At 50.1% G+C, this 19427-nt stretch overlaps 1 protein-coding gene across 1 annotated transcript in view; it reads right to left on the minus strand.

Annotated features, from left to right (window-relative positions):
* Positions 1-19427, minus strand: part of LOC308492451 (uncharacterized protein) — a 34447-nt gene that overhangs the window by 10198 nt on the left and 4822 nt on the right. The window contains exons 3-6 of the mRNA XM_081037500.1: positions 17331-17448; positions 15044-15207; positions 12964-13056; positions 7796-7829 (exon numbers count right to left, since the gene is read on the minus strand). Coding sequence (XP_080893626.1) covers positions 7796-7829; positions 12964-13056; positions 15044-15207; positions 17331-17448 — 409 coding nt within the window. The remainder of the gene's footprint in view (positions 1-7795; positions 7830-12963; positions 13057-15043; positions 15208-17330; positions 17449-19427) is intronic.

The following is a 19427-nucleotide window of genomic DNA, read 5'->3' on the forward strand; positions in this document are numbered from 1 at the left end:
TTCTGCTAAAAATGCTGCCCTTAAAAGGCATCAAAAATAGTTAGGTCTCTGTCATGGTCCAGAGGGAAGCTTCTCCAGCTGGTAACATAGAAAAACTGGCCAGAAAAGCCCAACAATTAGCTTCTGAAGAAGAAAAACATAACTGGAAATCCAACAATTTCTGGTTTAATAAGGAAAAGAGACTCTGGTTTAGACCATGTAAAAACCCAGACCTACCGGAAAGTTTGAAATACCTACTTTTAACCACTGTACATGCGTTGAACCATTGGTCAACTGACAAAATGGTAGCTCTCATGCACCAATATTGGTGGGGAAATAATAAGGCTGTGAAATGTGCCTACCTCAGGTGTCCTACCTGTCCTAAGTATAACTCAGGGAAACCTACTCACACTGCCCCTGGACATTTTAAATTGCTAAATGGACCACTTGAAGTTTGGCAACTAGACTTCATACAGCTTCCCCCATCTCATGGATACAAGCATGTTCTAGTCATGATATGTGTTTTCTCACTGGACTGAAGCCTTCCCTTGTAGACAAGCTAATGCATCTGCAGTGGCTAAAGTACTGTTAGAGAAGATTATTCCTACATGGGGAACTCCTCTTGAGCTCCACAGTGATCGAGGAACCCATTTCAGTGGTCAGGTGCTAAAGCAAGTCTGTGCTTTTTGGCCAGTTCTACATTTTCACTGTGCTCACCATCCCCAGTCTTCAGGATTGGTTGAACGCACTAATGGTATTAAGACGCAATTGGCAAAATTTACAAAAACTGTTCAAATGCCTTGGCCAAAAGCATTGCCATTAGTTCTTTCAAATCTCAGATCTACTCCTTTTGGGATGCATAAACTCTCGCCTTTTGAGATAATCGCAGGACGCCCTATGCTTCTCTTGACCCACTACTGGTGAAAGGAGACATACTTGAGTATTGTAAAGGCTTCATTGATTCTATCGACAACAATCATTTAGTCAAGCAATCATTGTATCATATACTCCAGGGAAGTGAAAAACTACAAATTCATGTTTTACAACCTGGAGATTTTGCTTATTGGAAAAGACACCTCAAAAAGGATTCCCTCCAGCTACGCTGGAAGGGCCCTTACCAAGTGCTGTTGACTAACCCCTGTGCTGCTAAACTACAGGGAGTAGATTCTTGGATATATGTGTCACATCTAAAATGGGCACCAAACCCTGACTGGAAAAGCACACAGTCTAGTGACCTGAAGCTAAAACTGACAAGATTTAAACCAGGTGACCCCTTAGGAACTTTAGTTCCTGGTCTATGCCCGCCACATAAGCTAGGTTGTTATGTCCTAATTCTATCTTTAACTTTGATCTATTTAAGCTCTGCTTCTGATGCCGGTCGACACTGGACACCAGTTGTTTCCCGATCCATGCGCTCTTCCCCATGATGGTTAGAGATGACACCCAGAAGAGGCACTTCTGACATCGAGGGACTAGAGGCTGAATATATATCGAGGGACAAAAAGCTGGACACTGGAAAACCTGAGACCAGAAGACCTGACTGTTGATCATTAATGCTTTTAGAGAAAAGATCTTGATCAAGACGTGGGAATGTTGAAAGTGAATTGACATCTTAAGATGCTTAACCATAGAGCTGGGAGGGCTATGGGTGGAGCTGGGCCCCTTGTTGACTCTCTAGTCTTGACTTCCTGTTGAAGTCTGTGGTAACCTCCATGGGTAGGGATGCCAATAAAGCGGGGAGCCGTGTTGAGGTCGGCTCCTTTTCCTTTTTCCACGTGGGCTGCCGGAGGGCAGTCCAGCCGCAAGTGTGTTTGCACTCCTTGGTGGTTCCTTTTCTTTTTCTTTCCCTGAATAAACCATTTTCTTTTGGTGGATTATCTGGAGAATTATTTTGGCCAGTTGACAGGACCATGCCCTTTCAACAACAGCTCCCATTTGTGAGGTCAAAGCACCAGACAGGGGTGAGAGCCTGGAGACGGGGCAGTGGTGAGGGCCTGGAGAGGGCTCCCTGAAGAAGGCGTGTCTGAGCAGGGCATACAGACCCAGCTTTGGGCATCATACAGACCAAGGTTTAAATGAGTAGCTGTGTGACCTTCACTTCACTTATCTGGGCCTCAGTTGACTTAGTTGTAAAAATGAGAGCCACCTGGAAGGGTCTATTGTGAGGTCGCTATGAGATAACGAATATGAAGCAGGTGGTGATTCTTATTATGGGAGTCGTTTCCCAACCACCAACGCCCTCCAGACACAGAGAGCCGAATGAAGGTCAAGGGCACAGTAGCTGCTCAGGAAAGTGAGCCAACCAGCTCCGTGTGGACCCCTTACCCCCCAGGCTGGCTCTGTATTGAGCGTTTACAACGGACCGCACCACTCCTGTCACTATTAATGCTAACAACAGCAAGGAGTGAGCCCATCTCCGGGAACCTCCATATTCTCACACTCTGAGTCTACCCACAACCCCTCTGAGGTAGGACAGGAGCCCCTGGAAGCCCCTGGGCAGGTCCAGGGGCCTTGAGTGTCCATACCATTTGCCCAACCTTCCTCTTGAACCTTTGCTGATGCAGTAACACCTCAGCTCCTTGGCCATCTATTCATCGACCTGGACGAGGTTGGAATGTGGCAGGTGGAACAGTGAGGCCACAGCCCCCACAACCTCAAGCTGGTATTAAGGTGGCACCCAAGACCACCAGGACAAGCCTCTTGGGCTGGCACCCAAGACCACCAGGACAAGCTCACGGCTTCTTGGTTAAAAGGACCTAGGTTATAAATGGAGAAACAAAATGTCTTTATCTATACAATGGAGGAATGTCTGTATTTATACAAAGGAATGAAGCACTAACACACGTTATAACATGGATGAACCTTAAAAACATTATGCTCTGTGAAAGAAGCCAGACAGAAAAGGACACATAGTGTATTATCCCACTTATATGAAATGTCCAGAGTAGGCAAATCCATAGAGACAGAAGGGAGATTAGTGGTGGCTCAGGGGCTGGGGACGATAGGAGAATGGAAAGTGACACCTAGTGGGAATGAGGTCTTTTTTGGGGGGAGGGAGAACGTTCTGGAGTTGGGTGATGGTTGCCAAACCTGGGGAATATACTGAAAACCACTGAATTTTACACTTTAAAATGGTTTATGTTCGGTATGTGAATTATATCTCTACTTTTAAAAAGAGAAAGAGGACCTGGGTTGCAGTGCTGGCTCTAGCTGTGTGACCTTGGACAAGTTCCTTAACCTGCTGTTGCCTCCTTTTCCATCTTCTGTAAAATGGGAACAGTTTCTCCCTTTGGAAGTCACTGGGAGAATTTACTGTGTTAATGAATGTGGAGCACTCGGCACAGTGCCTCCTCGGCAGCGGGTCCTTAGTAATGGATGTGGCCATTGTGGTGGTGGTAAAGCACCAGAACGATGTCCACCCTGGCACTAGCCAGGCCACAGCTGGGGGTGTAGAAAGAGAATACATTCCGGGCCACTCCCTGTGCAGCAGGATGTTGAAAGCCAGAAGGCTTGGCCTGGCTGGTGATTTGGGGCAAGTCAGTTGCCTTCCCTGAGCCTCTGTTTGCTCATCTGCACAATGGGTATGATAATAGTACCCTCCCCCCCACCACAATGGAAGAACTGGACAAAAACCCAAGTGTGAAAATGCTAAGTGACTCATAGATGCCTCTGCCGAAAATAGCTGTGGTCATGATTGTAAACTCTGAGAGGGGCTGGCCCTGTTTGTTGAGCCCACCTCCTCTCCTATACGCTCACCTACTCCTTCAGTTGCCCAAAGTCAGCCTTACTTTCTTCCACGCACAGGCAGATTCTGCTGGCAGAGCTCCAGCCCAGCGGAGCCCAGGGGTCCACGTGGGGGGATGGCATGTGGGGCTATAGCATGGGACACAGAAGCTCCAGAGGCCTGGAGAGTGAGGCAGGACCCACCTCCTAGGCCTCATCAGGGTGACAGAGTGACCTGAACTCAGGCCAGGATGAGACTACCCACGGCACCACTTCTTTGTTGGGTGTCTCAGGTGAGAAGGTACTCATCTGCTGGAGCTTTGGGTTCCAGATTCCCAACCCACTAGATAATGGAACCCCTTATAACCTCCTGTGGATGTCCCCCCAGCCCTGGCCTCCTGCCTGATCCTTCATTCAGTAACCCCCACACTGGCTGATCCTCTTGCCCCACACCTGGCTCACCTCCTTGGGCACCAAGAAGACACTGTTCTTGAAGAGGACATTGCTGGAGACTGTGATGGGTCCCCCAGCAGCATCTGGTGGTTGTCCCTGAAGGGCCAACCTGAAATTTCCCAGAGGCCAGGACTAAGGAGCAGGAAGGTGGCAGGTGGGTGCAGGAGAGAAGCTGAGTTATACAAGGTGGGTGGTGCTGGTGCTGGAGCTGAGGTTGAGTGGTGGGGTGGGAAGGCAGGAGAACAAGAGAGAAGACGAGTGAGCTGAGCCTATAACCTTGGTAGCTGAAGAGGGGAGGAGGTAGGTAAGGCAGGGTCCGAGAAGAAATTCAGACAGGAGGGGTCAAATGTCATAGTAGACACCAACTGCCCCGGCCTCAGCCATGGCCCAGAGTTCTGAGGGGCCTCCCTCAGGGCTCAGGGAGTAAACATCTGGGGGGGTGGGCCCAGCAGAGTCTGTCTCCCTGAGATCAGCCTGGACACACCCAAGGCTGGCTGTGATAAGAAGGGAAGCATCGGGAGCAGGTGGGGCAAGAGGCCTTGGGAAGTGAAGCCACTGACTCCAGCTGGCTCAGATGGGGCTGTTTCCCTGCTCAGGCCGCTCCCCTCCCCCCAGGGCATCCACCCTGACCTTCACCTCTGGGTTAGGTTCCATTATTAGATGTGCTGATGGGACTGTACTCTCAGCATCCGTCCGGTTTGTGTGGATGTCTCACCTTCGGGCCAGAAACTGAGTGTAGGCTCCATGTCTGTCTCGTTCTCCATGCTCTCTAGCACCTTGCAGAGGACCTGTACCCTTCTAGAGAATGAAGACTTAGATACTGAGGGCGAGAATGTGAGAAGGCCTCATTAGCTCACTGGGAACATATGTCGGGGGTCTGCCCCTGGCCTCAGGGGTGATGCTGGGAAAACCAAAGGCCAGGGCAGTCTGGGTCAGCCTGGGCCCAGCGGCCATGTGGGAAGCAGGAGTGGCCTCCAGGCCCCCACAAGCCTGGGGCTGGGCCCCATACCATGCTCATAGCACCAGGTATATTAATGTGCGGTGGGGAAGCTGAGACTGAAACATGGCAAGGAAGGGGCAGCTATGACCCAAAACAATGACAGTGACAATGGTGCCACCCCATTTACTGTGCTTTTCCAACTCACAGGCACTGTAGTAAATATGTATGTGATCAATTGTCTCATGTTTAACCTCACAACTGCTTTGCTGGGTTGATATTAGCAACTCATTTCACAGGTGAGAAAACTGTAGCTCAGAGAGGCTGAGTAACCAACCCAAGTCATATAGCAAGGAAGTGACTGAGCTGGGAATCAACTCCAGGCTCTTACTTCAGAGCCCACATGGATAACTACCAAGCGCAGGTAACCTAGTGGTTGAAAAGGTTTGTCATTCCCATTTTACAAGGAAGAGACCAAGTGTCAACAAAGGACATCATATTCTTTGGCTTACAGAATAATTCCAGTAGGTCCCTAGGCTGTGTCCTGGCAAGTGCAATAGACTTGGCTGCAAGAGTTCTGGGTGTGAATCCATCACTGTGTGACCTAGGCCTAATTAACTTACCTCTCTGAGCCTGTTTCCTCATCTGTCAAATGGGAAGCTGTACCCACCTCATAAAGTTGCCTGAGGATGAAATGAGGTGATGAATGTCAAATTGCCTGGCCTAGTGCCTGGTACATAGTAAGCGCTCAATAAAGGTTGGCTGAAGCAGAGCACTGAGGCAGAATTCACCCAGGAAGCTTCTTTAGCCTTGCACTTCCTAAATTCATCCATTATAATTGCCTTATATATTGAACACTAACTATACCAGGTACCCGCTATTAACTCAGTCTATACACACACACACACACACAGCCTGGGGTGACGGGTATTATTATGATCTCTATTATACAGATGAGGAAACTGAGGCTCAGAGATCCTTGGGCTCTGAGCTCTGTGTAGGCAGAGAACATGTCTATGTCCTCCTAACTCTGGTCTCCTAATATAGGGCCTGGTACATAATAGGTGCTCAGTCAATATTTTGATGACAGGGTTGGTAAGGGTTGGAGCAGAGAATCAAACTCTTGTCTATCAGGCTCTTTTCAAAGCCTGTTTTTTAACTGCCATCCTGTGTGCTTGTTCCTTCCCATGTCATGCATGCTTCTGTCTTAGGAGCTGGAAGCTCAAAGTCTAGTGCTCCATAGGGCTAAATAAATAAAGACTGGTGGGCTGAAGGAAGAAATGATATAAGCAGCAGCTTAAAGTAGTCTGGACAGAATCTCTGCCTCCTATGTCTCTCTGGCCCTCTGCCCCTGGCTGTTTCACCAAGTGTAAGGAAGCCATTTTGCCCTCCAGGCTAAAACATAGCACTTTCTGCTCTTAGGAGCCTTCTACAAGTCCTTCTGGGCCAATACTCATATTCCAGGAATCAGCCCACACTCCTGCACACTCTGAGCCTTTGTCTAGGCTGTACAACCAGCCTGGAAGGCCTTCCTGCTGCCCTCCACCCCACCCCCACCAGTCCACGAACCTCCTCATCCAGGAAGCCTACCCTGCTTTGAAGCCAAGAACCCCATGGAAGGAGTTTCTCCTGGCCCTAAGGCTGGGTCTGAGGAAGGTGGTGGCTGGAAGGGGCGCCCAGGAACAGGAGGCCTGCAGCATCCCAGGCTCAATGGGACTTGTAAGATACTTAAGCTGGACTATTTGCTAATAATTTCAGAAATGCAAATTTAAAAAAAAAGTTCCCCCTTAACTACAAAAGTGACATGTACTTATGGTAAAAAAGTTCACATGGAACAAAAACTCCTCCATCCTCACCTCTCAGGGTTGTTCGTGGGTACAGCCCCCCCCAGGAGGGCAGAGGAGTGGCCGTGGTTGAAGACAGGGCTCCAGCACTGGGAAAACTAGGCTGAAAACTGCACGGTGCCACTGCTGACCCCAATGGCCTTGGGCAGTGTCCTTGGCCTCACTGAGTCACTGTAAAGTGGGAGAATAGCAGGTACTCCCCCCTCAGGGGTTGTTGGGCAGGTTGAAAGCTGAAGTATGTGCCTGCACCGTGCTTGGCACAGGCCCACACAGGAGACACACTCGATGGTGAGTGGCCATGACTGGTGATACCAGACCCTTCCACGGCAGCTGGAAAAGACCTGAGCAGTTTGAGCTCCATTAAGGCTGTTGGATGCACTGATAATACTCACAGCACAGTAACAAGAGCCTGGGTCGGTTCTGTGCTCAGCACCCTTCTTCCCCAGCGTCTGGGTCCTAGAACCAGGAGACTGGGGATATCCTGATCTCAACAGTGCCCTCTGACCCCTGCCCTCGTCCACCCCCATGCTGCAGGCCTGCCCCTTGGAGGGCTTTCCTGAGCCTGGAGGAGCCAGGCCCAACCAGAAGCTGGCTCATTGCCGGTGCTGCAGGCAGCGTCCTCCCCAAGGGCTGCACCAGACTTTTTCTCTGTAACCTCCCCGAGCGCCTGTAAATCTCTCTGCAGAGACTGCAGAGGCCTCTCCTGGTAGCTTGGGCAGGGCTGACTCCCTCGCCCACTTTCTGGCTCTGCAGGGTGCAGCTCGGCTCCAGGGCCAGGGCAGGATGCCCAGGGACAGGTGACTGCAGCGTTCTCGCCTTCGTCCTCCAGGCCATCTCAGGGGCTGGGCTCCCCACTCACCTGGCCCTTCCCTTCTCAGCCTCGCTTTCTCCACCTGAAAAACAAGGGGCTGGGGTCTGAATCTTTTTAAAGGTTCTGAGGACAGTCATAGTCACTATCCCCCAACAACGCTCACACACACCCCCGCTCCCCACATAATTTTGCACAAAACTTTACCAGCTGCTTCCCCCACTAGATAGATCTGCCATGAATCTGCCTGCTTAAGAATGTGTGCATTTCAGGAGCTACTGTTACTTACAAAAAGCAAGGTGTGAAACAGAATATATACTGTAATCTTATTAAAACATATTAACATTTAATTGTAAATATATAGAAAAATCTGTATAATAAACCATATAAAATCTGTATAATAAACCATAATAAATGGTTCCGGAGCTTATCTCTAGGGAATGTCGGGGGGTGTTCAGGGACTTCCACTGTGTACCTCAGACATTTTTATGACTGAAATTTTTTTTAAACAAGTGTGGGCCACTTTTAGGGATTTTTTCCCCCTGTTTAAAATATGATCCTATAATATTATCACAACCAGTGTCTCCAGACCATTGATCAGAGTGGGAACAAGGACTCAGGCTTCTGAAACGCAATCAACAATGGATTAGCAGTACTAAGACCATGACTTGACATAACCGTATTCCTATGTGTAAGGTAAGTGACCTATCTAGGCCTCCGCTTATCCTCCAAAATGGGGTTAATGTTAATTCCTACACCTCAGAGGGGTTCTTACTTTGATAAGGAGAATATATATATATATATATATATATATATATTTTTTTTTTTTTTTAAAGAAACAACTCTCGAACAAGGCATTCTCTCAAGGACTGCCTTAGTTTCCAGTGGAGGTGCTAAGTCTCGGAACTGCTCTCATTGGCCAACTTCTTTCTAGCTGCTGGGTCTCCGGCTGGACCCCCGAAAGGTCCCCATAGGGCCAAGAGTCCAAAGGACAAATGTAGCTGATGGAATCTAGCCTGGATTCTTGTGTCTGGCACCAGTTCAGCAATGGGGATATAAAAAACCCAGACATCACCTCATTGCTGTTTCATCAAAAAAGGAGACTTTCTCCCTGCACATCCCTGCAGAGGACAAATTCCTGCTGGCTGTGTGGCCTGGGAGGGAGCAGGAAGGGGGGGGAATGTGGGGAGTTCTCCCAGTCCTGGGGCCCCAGGGGGCAACCCAGGTTATTATGCTGGCACGGGAACTGACCCCTTGGTAACCATGACAACTTCACTCCTGGGGACTGTGTGGGTAGCTGACAAGAATAAGCCCCTCCTACCTCTCCCCATACCCTGTGAGGAGGTACTGGTATCCACTTCTAATGAGATACTGAGCTACAGCCAGGATTTGTTGCCAGTCTGACTAACTCCAGAGTCAGTGCTCTCAGCTTCCAGGGAGTCAAGAGGCCCGTGGCCTAAGCAAAGCTCTCTCCTCAAATGCCATGTGCCACCATGGGCAGGTCTGAGACCCTTCCTGGGTACTTCAGTATCCCCCTCAGGGATTTTTCAGAGGAAAACTCCAGGCCATTGAACCTTTTCCTCCAGGACAGCAATGCCATGAGTTTATGTGAGGGGCTTTCCTGGAAGATTTGGTCTGATGGCCTCAGAAAGAAAATTAAAACAAGACAAACAACGCCTTAGACAGGACCAGACAGTCTGAGCAAGGGCTGTATCAGAAAGGTTCCCTCAGACTCAGATACACAATGTGCTCTTTCTAGAGGCCAGTCCTGCCCCACCGGCTCCCCTGGCCCTGCCTGCTCCGTGTATGTGGCTCAGCGGCCTCATAGTCTCCTACTTCCTGCTCCCCAGCTGGGATCACACAGTTTACCTGGAGACACAGGGACGCCCCCTAACCCACTTCCGGAACCACCTTGGCCACAAAATACCCATCGCCAGTCCATCCCCCATTTCTGACACTGTCTTGCAGGGCCCTGGACAGCCTCAGGCTCGGGGGCTGGACTGGACCTCAAAGGGAAAGAAGACTCTTGTTTACTGTCACCTGCTAGTGTGACACAGGGATTTACCTCCAATAACTCAGGTCTGACTCTCCTGAGATATGGATGAAGAGACTGAGACTCAGGTGAGGACTGGCCCCGGGGGCCGTGGGGAGCCCTGCCCAAGGCCATGGGGCTGCAAAGCTGGGCTTCTCCATCACTGCCGTCACCCACCCTGTCCTACCTCTCTCTTATTTGCCTGGCCTCATTGTCAAGGTCCCTGTTCAGACACACAGGAGACTCAGTTCCAACGTGAAAGATACCATTACAGGATCGTATTTTAAAAGGGTCAATCAGAAGTATGGATATCAGTGATGACACCTTCAAGATCATTCCCAAATGGGGAAACTGAGGCCCATAGAGATTCCATAATCTACTCCAGGCTGCCCAGTCCGTCCATCTATGGCAGGGCTGGGATAAGACATCATCCTTCTTCTCAATGTACAACCTGCCCCGTTATCCCAGGTGTCCAGGAAAGCCCAGCAGGTCTGAGAAAACATGACTGTCTGCAAGTGGGAGCCAGGAAAAAAGGGGCAAGGAGTGGTTGCAGGCAGTTTTGCTGGACAGAGACCTGAGGGCGCCATGAAAAGGTGCTGTGGCTCTGGAGTGGGGACTAGCACCTCACAGGGGAAGCATCTCCCCAGTCCATGCCCTCTGCTCAACCATGGCAACCGGGATGCTGTGGCGGCTGCTGCAGCGCTGGCTGAGTCCCCAGCGCGGCTTGCAGTTCTGTAGAGGGAGGGATGTGGGAGGAGATGCTGATCGGGTGCAGCACAGTCCAGCTCCAGCCGCAGTGACAGCAGAATGCCCCGAAAAACCTGCCGGGGGTGGCCTGGTCACCTTACCCTGCAGCTGGGCAGAAGGAGAGGGCAGGAGGGGGGCTTCAGTTCCCTGCCTGGTCAGACCTACAGGCCCAGGGGTCATGCCTTTAGTGGCTGGGCCTGGAGAAAGCTGCAGAAAGGGGGCCTGAGGCTGAATGGAGGAGAAGCTTCTTCAGGCCCTAGGGCTGAGTCTAAAAAGGCCCTGACAGGAAGGGGCATCCAGATCTTGCCCTGGGGGAGGGGATGATCTGGGACAGGGACAGGGGAGCTGTAGTCCTGCCATAATTCACTGTGTGACAAGATAGCTGAGGAGGCACTTGATGGATGACGATCGTGATATTAATGAGAGCAGTAATGACAATAATGGTTCCTGCAACCAGATGAAGGAGGCATTATTTCCCCCTATTTTACAGATGAGGTCACTGGGGCTCAGAATGACATGACCTGCATGGCTGGCTTGCTCCATCCTAGTCCTGGAGACACTTGTGTGCCCCTCCTCCCTGGCTCTGAGCTCCGGGTGGGAGGAGGCTTTGTCTGTCTTGGTCCCTGCTATCCTCTGCCAGGTGCCTTAAACGCAATCTGCACTCAGTACATAAGATGAGTGGACGCATGAAGCCAGCCCCACTGGGGGTACAAAGGGGATACCCAATGCACCCACCCTTCCCCATGTAAGCAGAGACACATCCTTGCATCTGTATATGGCAAAACCCATGGTCTGATCTGAGCTTTACAGTATCCCAAGAGGTGGCCAAGACCTGGAAAATCACCCCCATTTCATAGATGAGAAAACTGAGGTGCAGGGAGGTTATGTGCCTTGCTTGGGGCCCCTCAGCCAGCCAGTGGTGGGCCACTGGGGCCAGGCCCCTTTGCCTCCTCATGGAGCCCTCGGGGAGAGGCTGGACTTACTGCCATGAATAAACGATGCCAGCGATAGCTTACATTTAGGGAGCACTTATGATATGCCCAGCATGTAGCATCTCATCTAATCCTCCTAACAACCTTTTGGTGTTTTTTTTAACAATTCAATCACTTAACCTGTATGATTCAATGGTTTTTAGTATATTCAGAGTTGTGCAACCATCACCTCAATCAATTTTAGAATACTTTCATGCCCCCAAAACAAAACACTGTACTCTATCATCCCTCAATCCCTTCATCTCTCCATTTCTAGATAACTACTAATCGACCCTCTTCTCTATAGATTCACCTCTTCTGCATATTTCGTACAAATGGAGTCATGTAATATCCATCAACTTTTTGAATGGGGTGTTATTGTTACACCCATTTCTCACATGGCAGTAACTGAGGCTTAAACAGGTGCAAACCTTACCGAGAGCCCTCAATGAAGCAATGATTGGTAGTATTGAAACCCAGGCTCGCATGACCCCAGAGGTTCTGTTCTTTGTCACTACCTCCTCCAGACAGTGAATCTTGGAGCTCAGTAACTACACCACTCCTCCCCTCCCTTCTTCCTGAACCCAGGGCCGCACCCCAAGTTCCTCTGTCACACTCGGGGGTTCTGCTATTGTGTTTCCCCAAAAATAAGACCTAGTCGGACAATCAGTTCTAATACGTCTTTTGAAGCAAAAATTAATATAAGACCGGGTATATTATTTATATCGTATGGTATCTTATGGTATCGTATGGTATCGTATGGTATCGTACGGTATCGTATCATATCATATCATATCATATCATATCATATCATATCATATCATATCATATCATACCCAGTCTTATACTAAAATAAGACCAGGTCTTATGTTAATTTTTGCTCCAAAAGACACATTAGATCTGACTGTCCGGCTAGGTCTTATTTTTGGGAAAACACGGTAGGGAAATCCCAGGCCCCGGGACCCTATCTCCAATTCTCTCTCCTGACCCCTGCTTTCAATCCTTCAGGCCTCAGCTATGCCATCTCCTTTGGGAAACTCTCCCTGATTGCTCACCTTTCTTGGCACTTCCACTGCCCATGTGCATTTGTCCATAGAAGACCAAGCAGCCTGACTCCCTCTGGGGAGGTATTTGGGGTCACCCAGTGAAACAAGGCAGAGTGGGGACTAGGGTCATATCCCCAATTCCCACACCAATGTTCTTCCTCTTGGCCTATTCCAAACAGGAAGCTCTCCTCTCCTCTAGCCTCACCCCATCCTGAAAGTGGTGCTGTCAGGCCGTGGGGAAGAGGGTGAAACTGAGGCTCAGAGAGGCTAGTGATTTGGTGAAAGCCACAGGCACTGAACCGGGACTCACCGGCTGACTCCCCAACTTGCCCCTCACCACACGCTGGGTCAAAAGCCCCATCTGTGGCCCCCACAGCCCCTGGGCTTGCCCCTCTATCAGTTCTTAGAAAATTGGCTCTTTACTTGTTGGTGATGAGGGAAACTGGGGCCCTGTCTTCTTTGTGGCTGTATCTCCACTGCAGGCCCAGGTCTGGCACAGGTCTCAGGAAACGTTTGCTGAATGGATGATGAAAGAAGGCAAGGAAGAGAGGAATGAGATCTGGGGTGGGGTGGGTGGTTCAACCACCTGCCCCAAATCACATGATAAAACTCTAGCATCACAGGGTCTTACACCAGTTCTTTTGAGTCCTCAATCCAGAATCTTTTGACATTTTGGGGTCTTACGCCTCTTAGATATTCACCCACACAACCCTACACACAGTTTTGAGGCTCCTGGCCCCCTGCAGCTCATCCACAGGCCATAAAGCTATATCCTGAGGACACAACAGATGTGAATCAACGTCACAAAAGCCTGCACGCAGAGCACGCACTTCAGCGGTCTCATCTCGAACCACAAGGCTGCATCCAGCTGCAGCCCCTAGCCACAATGCTGCAGTCCTCACACCATTGCTCTGCCTCCTCCATCCTCACTTGGCTGATACCCCTCCCGAGGGGCTGCCACCAGCTAGGGACGTGCTGGAATGCTCGTTAATGCCACTTTAGCTGCAGTCAGGCCTCAAGAGTGGGGGCTGCCTGCTTCCCACATCAGGGACCCCCGCTGACGCAGCAGGACCCTGCCTCTCCTCCTCTCCCCTAACACCATCTTGGTCCCAGGGGGTAGAGGGGGCAGGATCCAAGGCTCAGAAACTCCCTCAGTGCCCAGAATGGTGCTACAGACCATTGATGATAACAGTTGCTTTTATTGAGGGTTTTCTAGACCAAAAATGGTGTTACAATTTTTGCGTATGTTTTTCCATCAAATCTCAAATGAAGCTGGTACTATAAGCACCCCATTTTACAGACAGAGAGACTGAGGCACAGAAAGCTTGCCTGAGGTGCCCTGCTGGGAAGTGGCAGTGCTGACATTCAGCCTTGGATTGGTCTGACCTCAGAGGTAAGCCCTGAACCATTAGGGAGTAGCCTCACCCAGCAGTTACTGCTGTTTGGAGGTGGCTGCTCCCCTTCACCTGTGCAGGACATCTGTCCTTGGAAGCCTCACACTGGGATATTCTGAGTGAACTGGCAGAAACACATTCACGACAGAGTCTCAGGGGATACACAGTTTGCCAAACCTCAGCTTGTCTCTTCATCTGCAATCATAAAATATTAAAGCTGGAAGGTGCCCTCGCTATTGGGATTATCTAGTCTCCAGTTTAGGGGGCGGGACCCAGGCCCAGAGATACAGGGAACTTGGTCCAAGTCACAGGTAATTACGAACAAACCTAAGACTCGGGACATCATGTCAATGCTCCCCCAAATCAAAGACCATCAGCTCAAGAAACAATGTTCAGAGCCTTCCGGTCTAAGCATCTCATTTTACAGAAGGGGAAACTGAGACTCAGGGAAGACTTGGGTCTTCCTAAGAATAATACACAGGCAGGCAGAGAGCACCATCAATGGACCACAAAGTTCCAGTTTTTTACTGGCTGGAGTGAACTACTCTGTGATTCTGGGCCTCCACTGCCTCGTCAGTAAACTGGGGGTGCTAAGAAGAGTACCCACCAGACAGGGCTGTACTGAGGTGGAAATAACACACGTGATGGGCTTCATACAAGGAGGGCACATGGTAAGTGCTCAATAAATCTGAGGTACTACTGTCACTTGTTACTTCCATGGCCATATCTCTTGTCTGTCACCACCCCAAGGCTGTGGGGCGCCTGGTCCACCAGGAAGGGGCTGGTCCCCACTCTCCAAGATTCTCCAGCCTCAGGAATGCTATTGCAGCAAGGGAAGGAGCAGCGCCACGGAATGGCCTGTTCCAGCTCTGATTTCTCAGTGCCTGCCTAGGGATGGAATTTCTGAAAATGCTGGAGGGAATCCTAATTTTCGCAGTCGTGGAAGTGTCCTGGGAGAGTCCGCATTTTACAGATGCGGAAACTGGGGTCTGGGAAGGGGGAGGTTACACTCAGAAGCACACAGGGAAACAGGCCCAGAGCTTGATGCCCTGGTGTGCAAGCTTGTGCACGGACGCCCTGGGAAGATCCCCTTCCCCTCTGAGTGCTACCGTGGTCGGGGCGTTACTCACGACGACGACGAGGGAAGCGCGTTGGCAGTCAAAGCGCCGCCGCCTTTCAGCGGTTCCCGGGGATGCCTCTGACCGGACGCCACTGCTACCAAGACCGCCGGGACGTTGGGTCCCCGCTGCGGGCGAGCCCGGCTTCTCCCAGCCTGCAGAGGGAGAGAATCTGTCAAATCGGAGAACCCGCCTACTATCCCAGAAGTAGAGAAACAGGTTCTGGAGTCTCGGCCTCTGTTTCATCCTCTGGAAAATGGGTTGGATGACAAGTCTTGTGAGGCTGCAAGAGGGCCCCGATAAGTTTGTGAAAGGAACTGGAAGACATATTGGTAAATAAGCAAGTTTCTTAACTTGCCTCAGTTTGTTCATCTGTAACTAGGGATAATTGTACCTTCCTTCTTTGTGTATATTGTGGTAATTGTGAACTATGGGGAAAATACGTATAAAGAGCCTGGCACCCTGTAAGCACCCAGGAAATGGCAATGATTGTGACAACAGGCAAAGTGCCCTACCAAGCTACTACTTGGTTCTCAGTCTTGGTTCTGCCCTCAATGAGCTCCAGCCACAGAATCAGAAGCAAGACAGCTGCGAGCTGTAGTGAAAGCACTGGTTAGGAGTCAGACTCGTCACTGACCACTTGGGCCTCAACTTCTTCATCTGTACAACTGATGGCTTCTAAGGCTCTTCAGCCTGGCTTCCTTCAACACTGCTTGTAAACTGCAGCCCAAGATGATTTATAATTAGATGTATAAGGTGGACTAGAGTCTACAGGAAGTCACCACCGATTGGCATTTATTCTTTTAACAAACTTCACTGAGCTAAGACTCTGGTACCAGGCCCTAGAGATTCAACACTGAATAAGAGACAGCTCTTGACTTTATGGATGTCAAAGTCCAGTTAGGAGACAGATAGCCCTTTAGAACACAGTGTTAGGGCCACAATGAGGGAAAGGCAGGGGACTGTGGAGGCCAAAAGAAGCTGCTCTCAAAACCCTGGGGGTTACGGAAAGCTCCCTGAAGGAGACGGTCACATGGCATAGCTGAAGGATAAAGAGGAGTTCTGTGAAGGGTGGGCCAGTGAATATTGGGGTGGGGGAAAGAATTTCAGACAAGAAGCTCAGGGTGTGAGCAAATATGGCAGAACCAAGAATTTCAGGGCGGCCGGATAGCTCAGTTGGTTAGATCGCGAGCTCTCAACAACAAGGTTGCCAATTCAATTCCTCCCACATGGGATGGTGGGCTGTGCTCCCTGCAACTAAAGATTGAAAATGGCAACTGGACTTGGAGCTGAGCTGCGCCCTCCACAACTAGATTGAAGGACAACGATTTGGAGCTGATGGGACCTGGAGAAACATACTGTTCCCCAATATTCCCCAATAAAATTTATGAAAAACAGAATTTCATGGAGGTGGGCCTGGAAAGCAGAAGAGATTTGGGCAGAGAGATATCTGGGCAGGGGAGGGCATACAGCTCTGTCCATTCCATCCAGTTCTGCACCCTCCTAAGCCACCACCAGAGAACATTCATGTGTCCTTCTGTCTTTGCTTCGAGTGTGTATGTCCCCACCCTTTCTTCACCCGCTGTGTACACATCCTGAGCCCCAGGTGCTTGGATCACTTCCTGCACCCACAGGCTCCTTGTCTAGGAAGGGTCAGAAGGCACAGGCATCAGACTACAGCATATGCCATCATCTAGGTGCCAGCACATGCACTTAGGTGATGAGCAGGGTACAAGAAACCAGAAAAGAGAGGTCATGGAGGATGAGGATGGCTTGGACTGAAGAGCTGAGGGGGGCACACATTCCCAGGAATGGTCCAGGCATGAGCAAAGATAGGGAAATACAACAGGGGGTTGTTCTAGAGCCAGACTGTGAAGTTTTGGGCTTGGCAAGTAATTTAAAGTCTCCAAACCTCAATTTGCTCACCAAAGCCTCTTAGCGTGGATGTGACACTTAAATGAGATAATCTATGTAAATGACTGAATTAACACTTAATGGTAGCTCAATTAGTGAACTTGGAAGTGTAGTTGAGGCCCGATCAAAAAGGCAGTTCTCCTGTAGGGACACTAACTCAGAATGCACAGCCCTGGGGCCCCCCACTAGAGATTCTGACTCAGAGGATCTGGGTAGACCCAGGATTTTGCATTGGCAACCAATTCTGAGGCAGAATTATTATTTTTTTTTTACTATTAACAGAAAGCGCATGATCTCCACTAACTTGCCCTAAAAGGCAGTAAAGACCTCAAGGTCAGCTTTGTCTCCTTCTTCCTCCACTGACCTCTCTGGAAGCCAGGAGGCAGTTCAGGCGCCCAGAAGAGCTTTCCCTGGTGTGTGTGTCCGAGACCCCAGCCCAGGTCTGCTCGGGGCTCCTGCAGTCCTCCGTCCATGGCCAGCGCCTGGATCAAGGCCAAGGCAGAGGTTTCAGAATCTTTCCTGACACCTTCCCCCTTTGCCTCCCCTCCAGTGTTTGCTGCTTTTGGCCTTGCTGCCGCCAGGCCTTGTGTACCCTCATGCAGCCTGGCTGCAAGGGAACCGAGCTGAGGTATAGCTGCTCCCGAGCAAGGCAAGCTTCATGTCCAGCAGGCCCAGGGCTGTGCCCACTTGCAGGGGCCTCTTTGAAAGGCCAGTAACGCCTCGTTTACCTGCCAACATTGACCATCAGGAATGAACTTTTATCCAAGTGAGAGTTCTCTCCTCAAGCCCCAACACAACCACTTAAATACTTTGGCATAGAACCTTTCTAAAATGCACCATGGATTACCTTCGCCTCCAGAATAAAGAGATGAGGTATCACTGAAACCTTTGTGTCTGAGAGCCAGTGTGGATACTGGGCAGTGCAGGAGGCCTAGTTGGGAGCCCCAGCTCCACCACCTTGTTCTGTGTCCTTGGCAGGTCATTTTCTTTCTTTGATCTTGAGGTCCTACTCTGTATTGGAGGATGACCCTGCAGACCTAGCGGAGTTGGGACAGCCACCGTGGATGTAAGCAGCCAGCACACAGTGGGCAGGTGCTCACCTCACAGAGCAAAATTCTTGCCAAAATAGTCTTCTTAATGACTCAAGATCTACACTGTGCGAATCAGTCATGCCTCCGTGACTGCTTTCTACTTGTCTCCCTAAGCCAGGTCATCAAGAAAGCGAGTTGGGGGGTGGCCCGTTAGCTCAGCTGGTTAGAGCGCGTGCTCTTAACAAGGTTGCCGGTTCAATTCCCGCATGGGATGGTGAGCTGCGTCCCCTGCAACTAGATTGAAAATGGCGACTGAACTTGGAGCTGAGCTGCGGCCTCCACAACTAGACTGAAGGACAAAGACTTGACTTGGAGCTGACGGGTCCTGGGAAAAACAGTTACCTAATAAAATTTTAAAAAATAAACCTCAGTCTTTCAAAAATAATAGTATTAATAAATAAAAAGAAAGTTAGTTGGCCATCATTTCAACTTCCTGATTGTACTCTCTGGAAAGTCTCCTCGCTCCAAGACTATGTTAGTTCTCAACCCCCCTTGCTTCCACAAAGGGGTCAGAAGGAATCCTCAGAGCAAAGCTCCCGCCATGTATGATGGAACCAGGAAAGTGCGGGGTCTAGATCTAAAGCAATGATCCTGTGGGGACCCAGTAGGGCCTTCCTATGAACATGAGAGGTGGTGGCACAATCTTGCAGATGAGTATACCTGCTGCAGAGCCCATCAGACCTCTGTTCAAACCCCAGCTCCACCACTTAACAGCCGTGTAGCCTGGGGTAAGTTATCCAACCTTTCTGGGCCTTCATTTCCCAAAGCATGAAGTGGGGATAATAAGTGTCTACTTCATAGAGTTGCAGGGATGAGAGAGGCCACGAGTAAAAGCAGAGGCACCTTCTTCCCTCCTTAGATGAGAGCCTTCATTCCTATGGTTGCCTAGCCTCTTGCTCTGGTAACAAGCATGACAGCCCTAGAGCACGTGTACCTTGGCAAGCCTCACCCAATTGCTAGAAGGGGTCCAGTAGGAAAGACCAGTCTCACTCCCAGTCTCAGGAACCACACAGCCTGAGAATAATTCATCCATAATTGTCCGCAAAGACAACTGAAGTGGGAGAGATGGGGTGGATCTAAAAATCCACCCACCAGCTCCTGACCCTTGTGGCAGAATTCAGCCGCCCATCAGGTGCTGTCCCAGGGCTGCAGACGCTGGGCAGGCAGGCAGGCAGGCCTGCTTCAGACTTTCATCAGCTGCAGGGATGGTCCCCTAGAGGGTAAGACTGTGCGTGGACACTAGGAAGGGGAGGCTTATGCAAAACTGATGTAGTTCAGTTTTTAACGTTTGCTTCATAAATAGAGTAGGGGGAGGGAGGCTGCCTCCCCTTTACTATAAATCAGATTCAAGTCCTGCAAAAGTAGGACAC

The sequence above is a fragment of the Rhinolophus hipposideros genome (genome assembly GCF_964194185.1).
Source record: "Rhinolophus hipposideros genome assembly, chromosome: 24".
Taxonomy (NCBI): Eukaryota; Metazoa; Chordata; class Mammalia; order Chiroptera; family Rhinolophidae; genus Rhinolophus; species Rhinolophus hipposideros.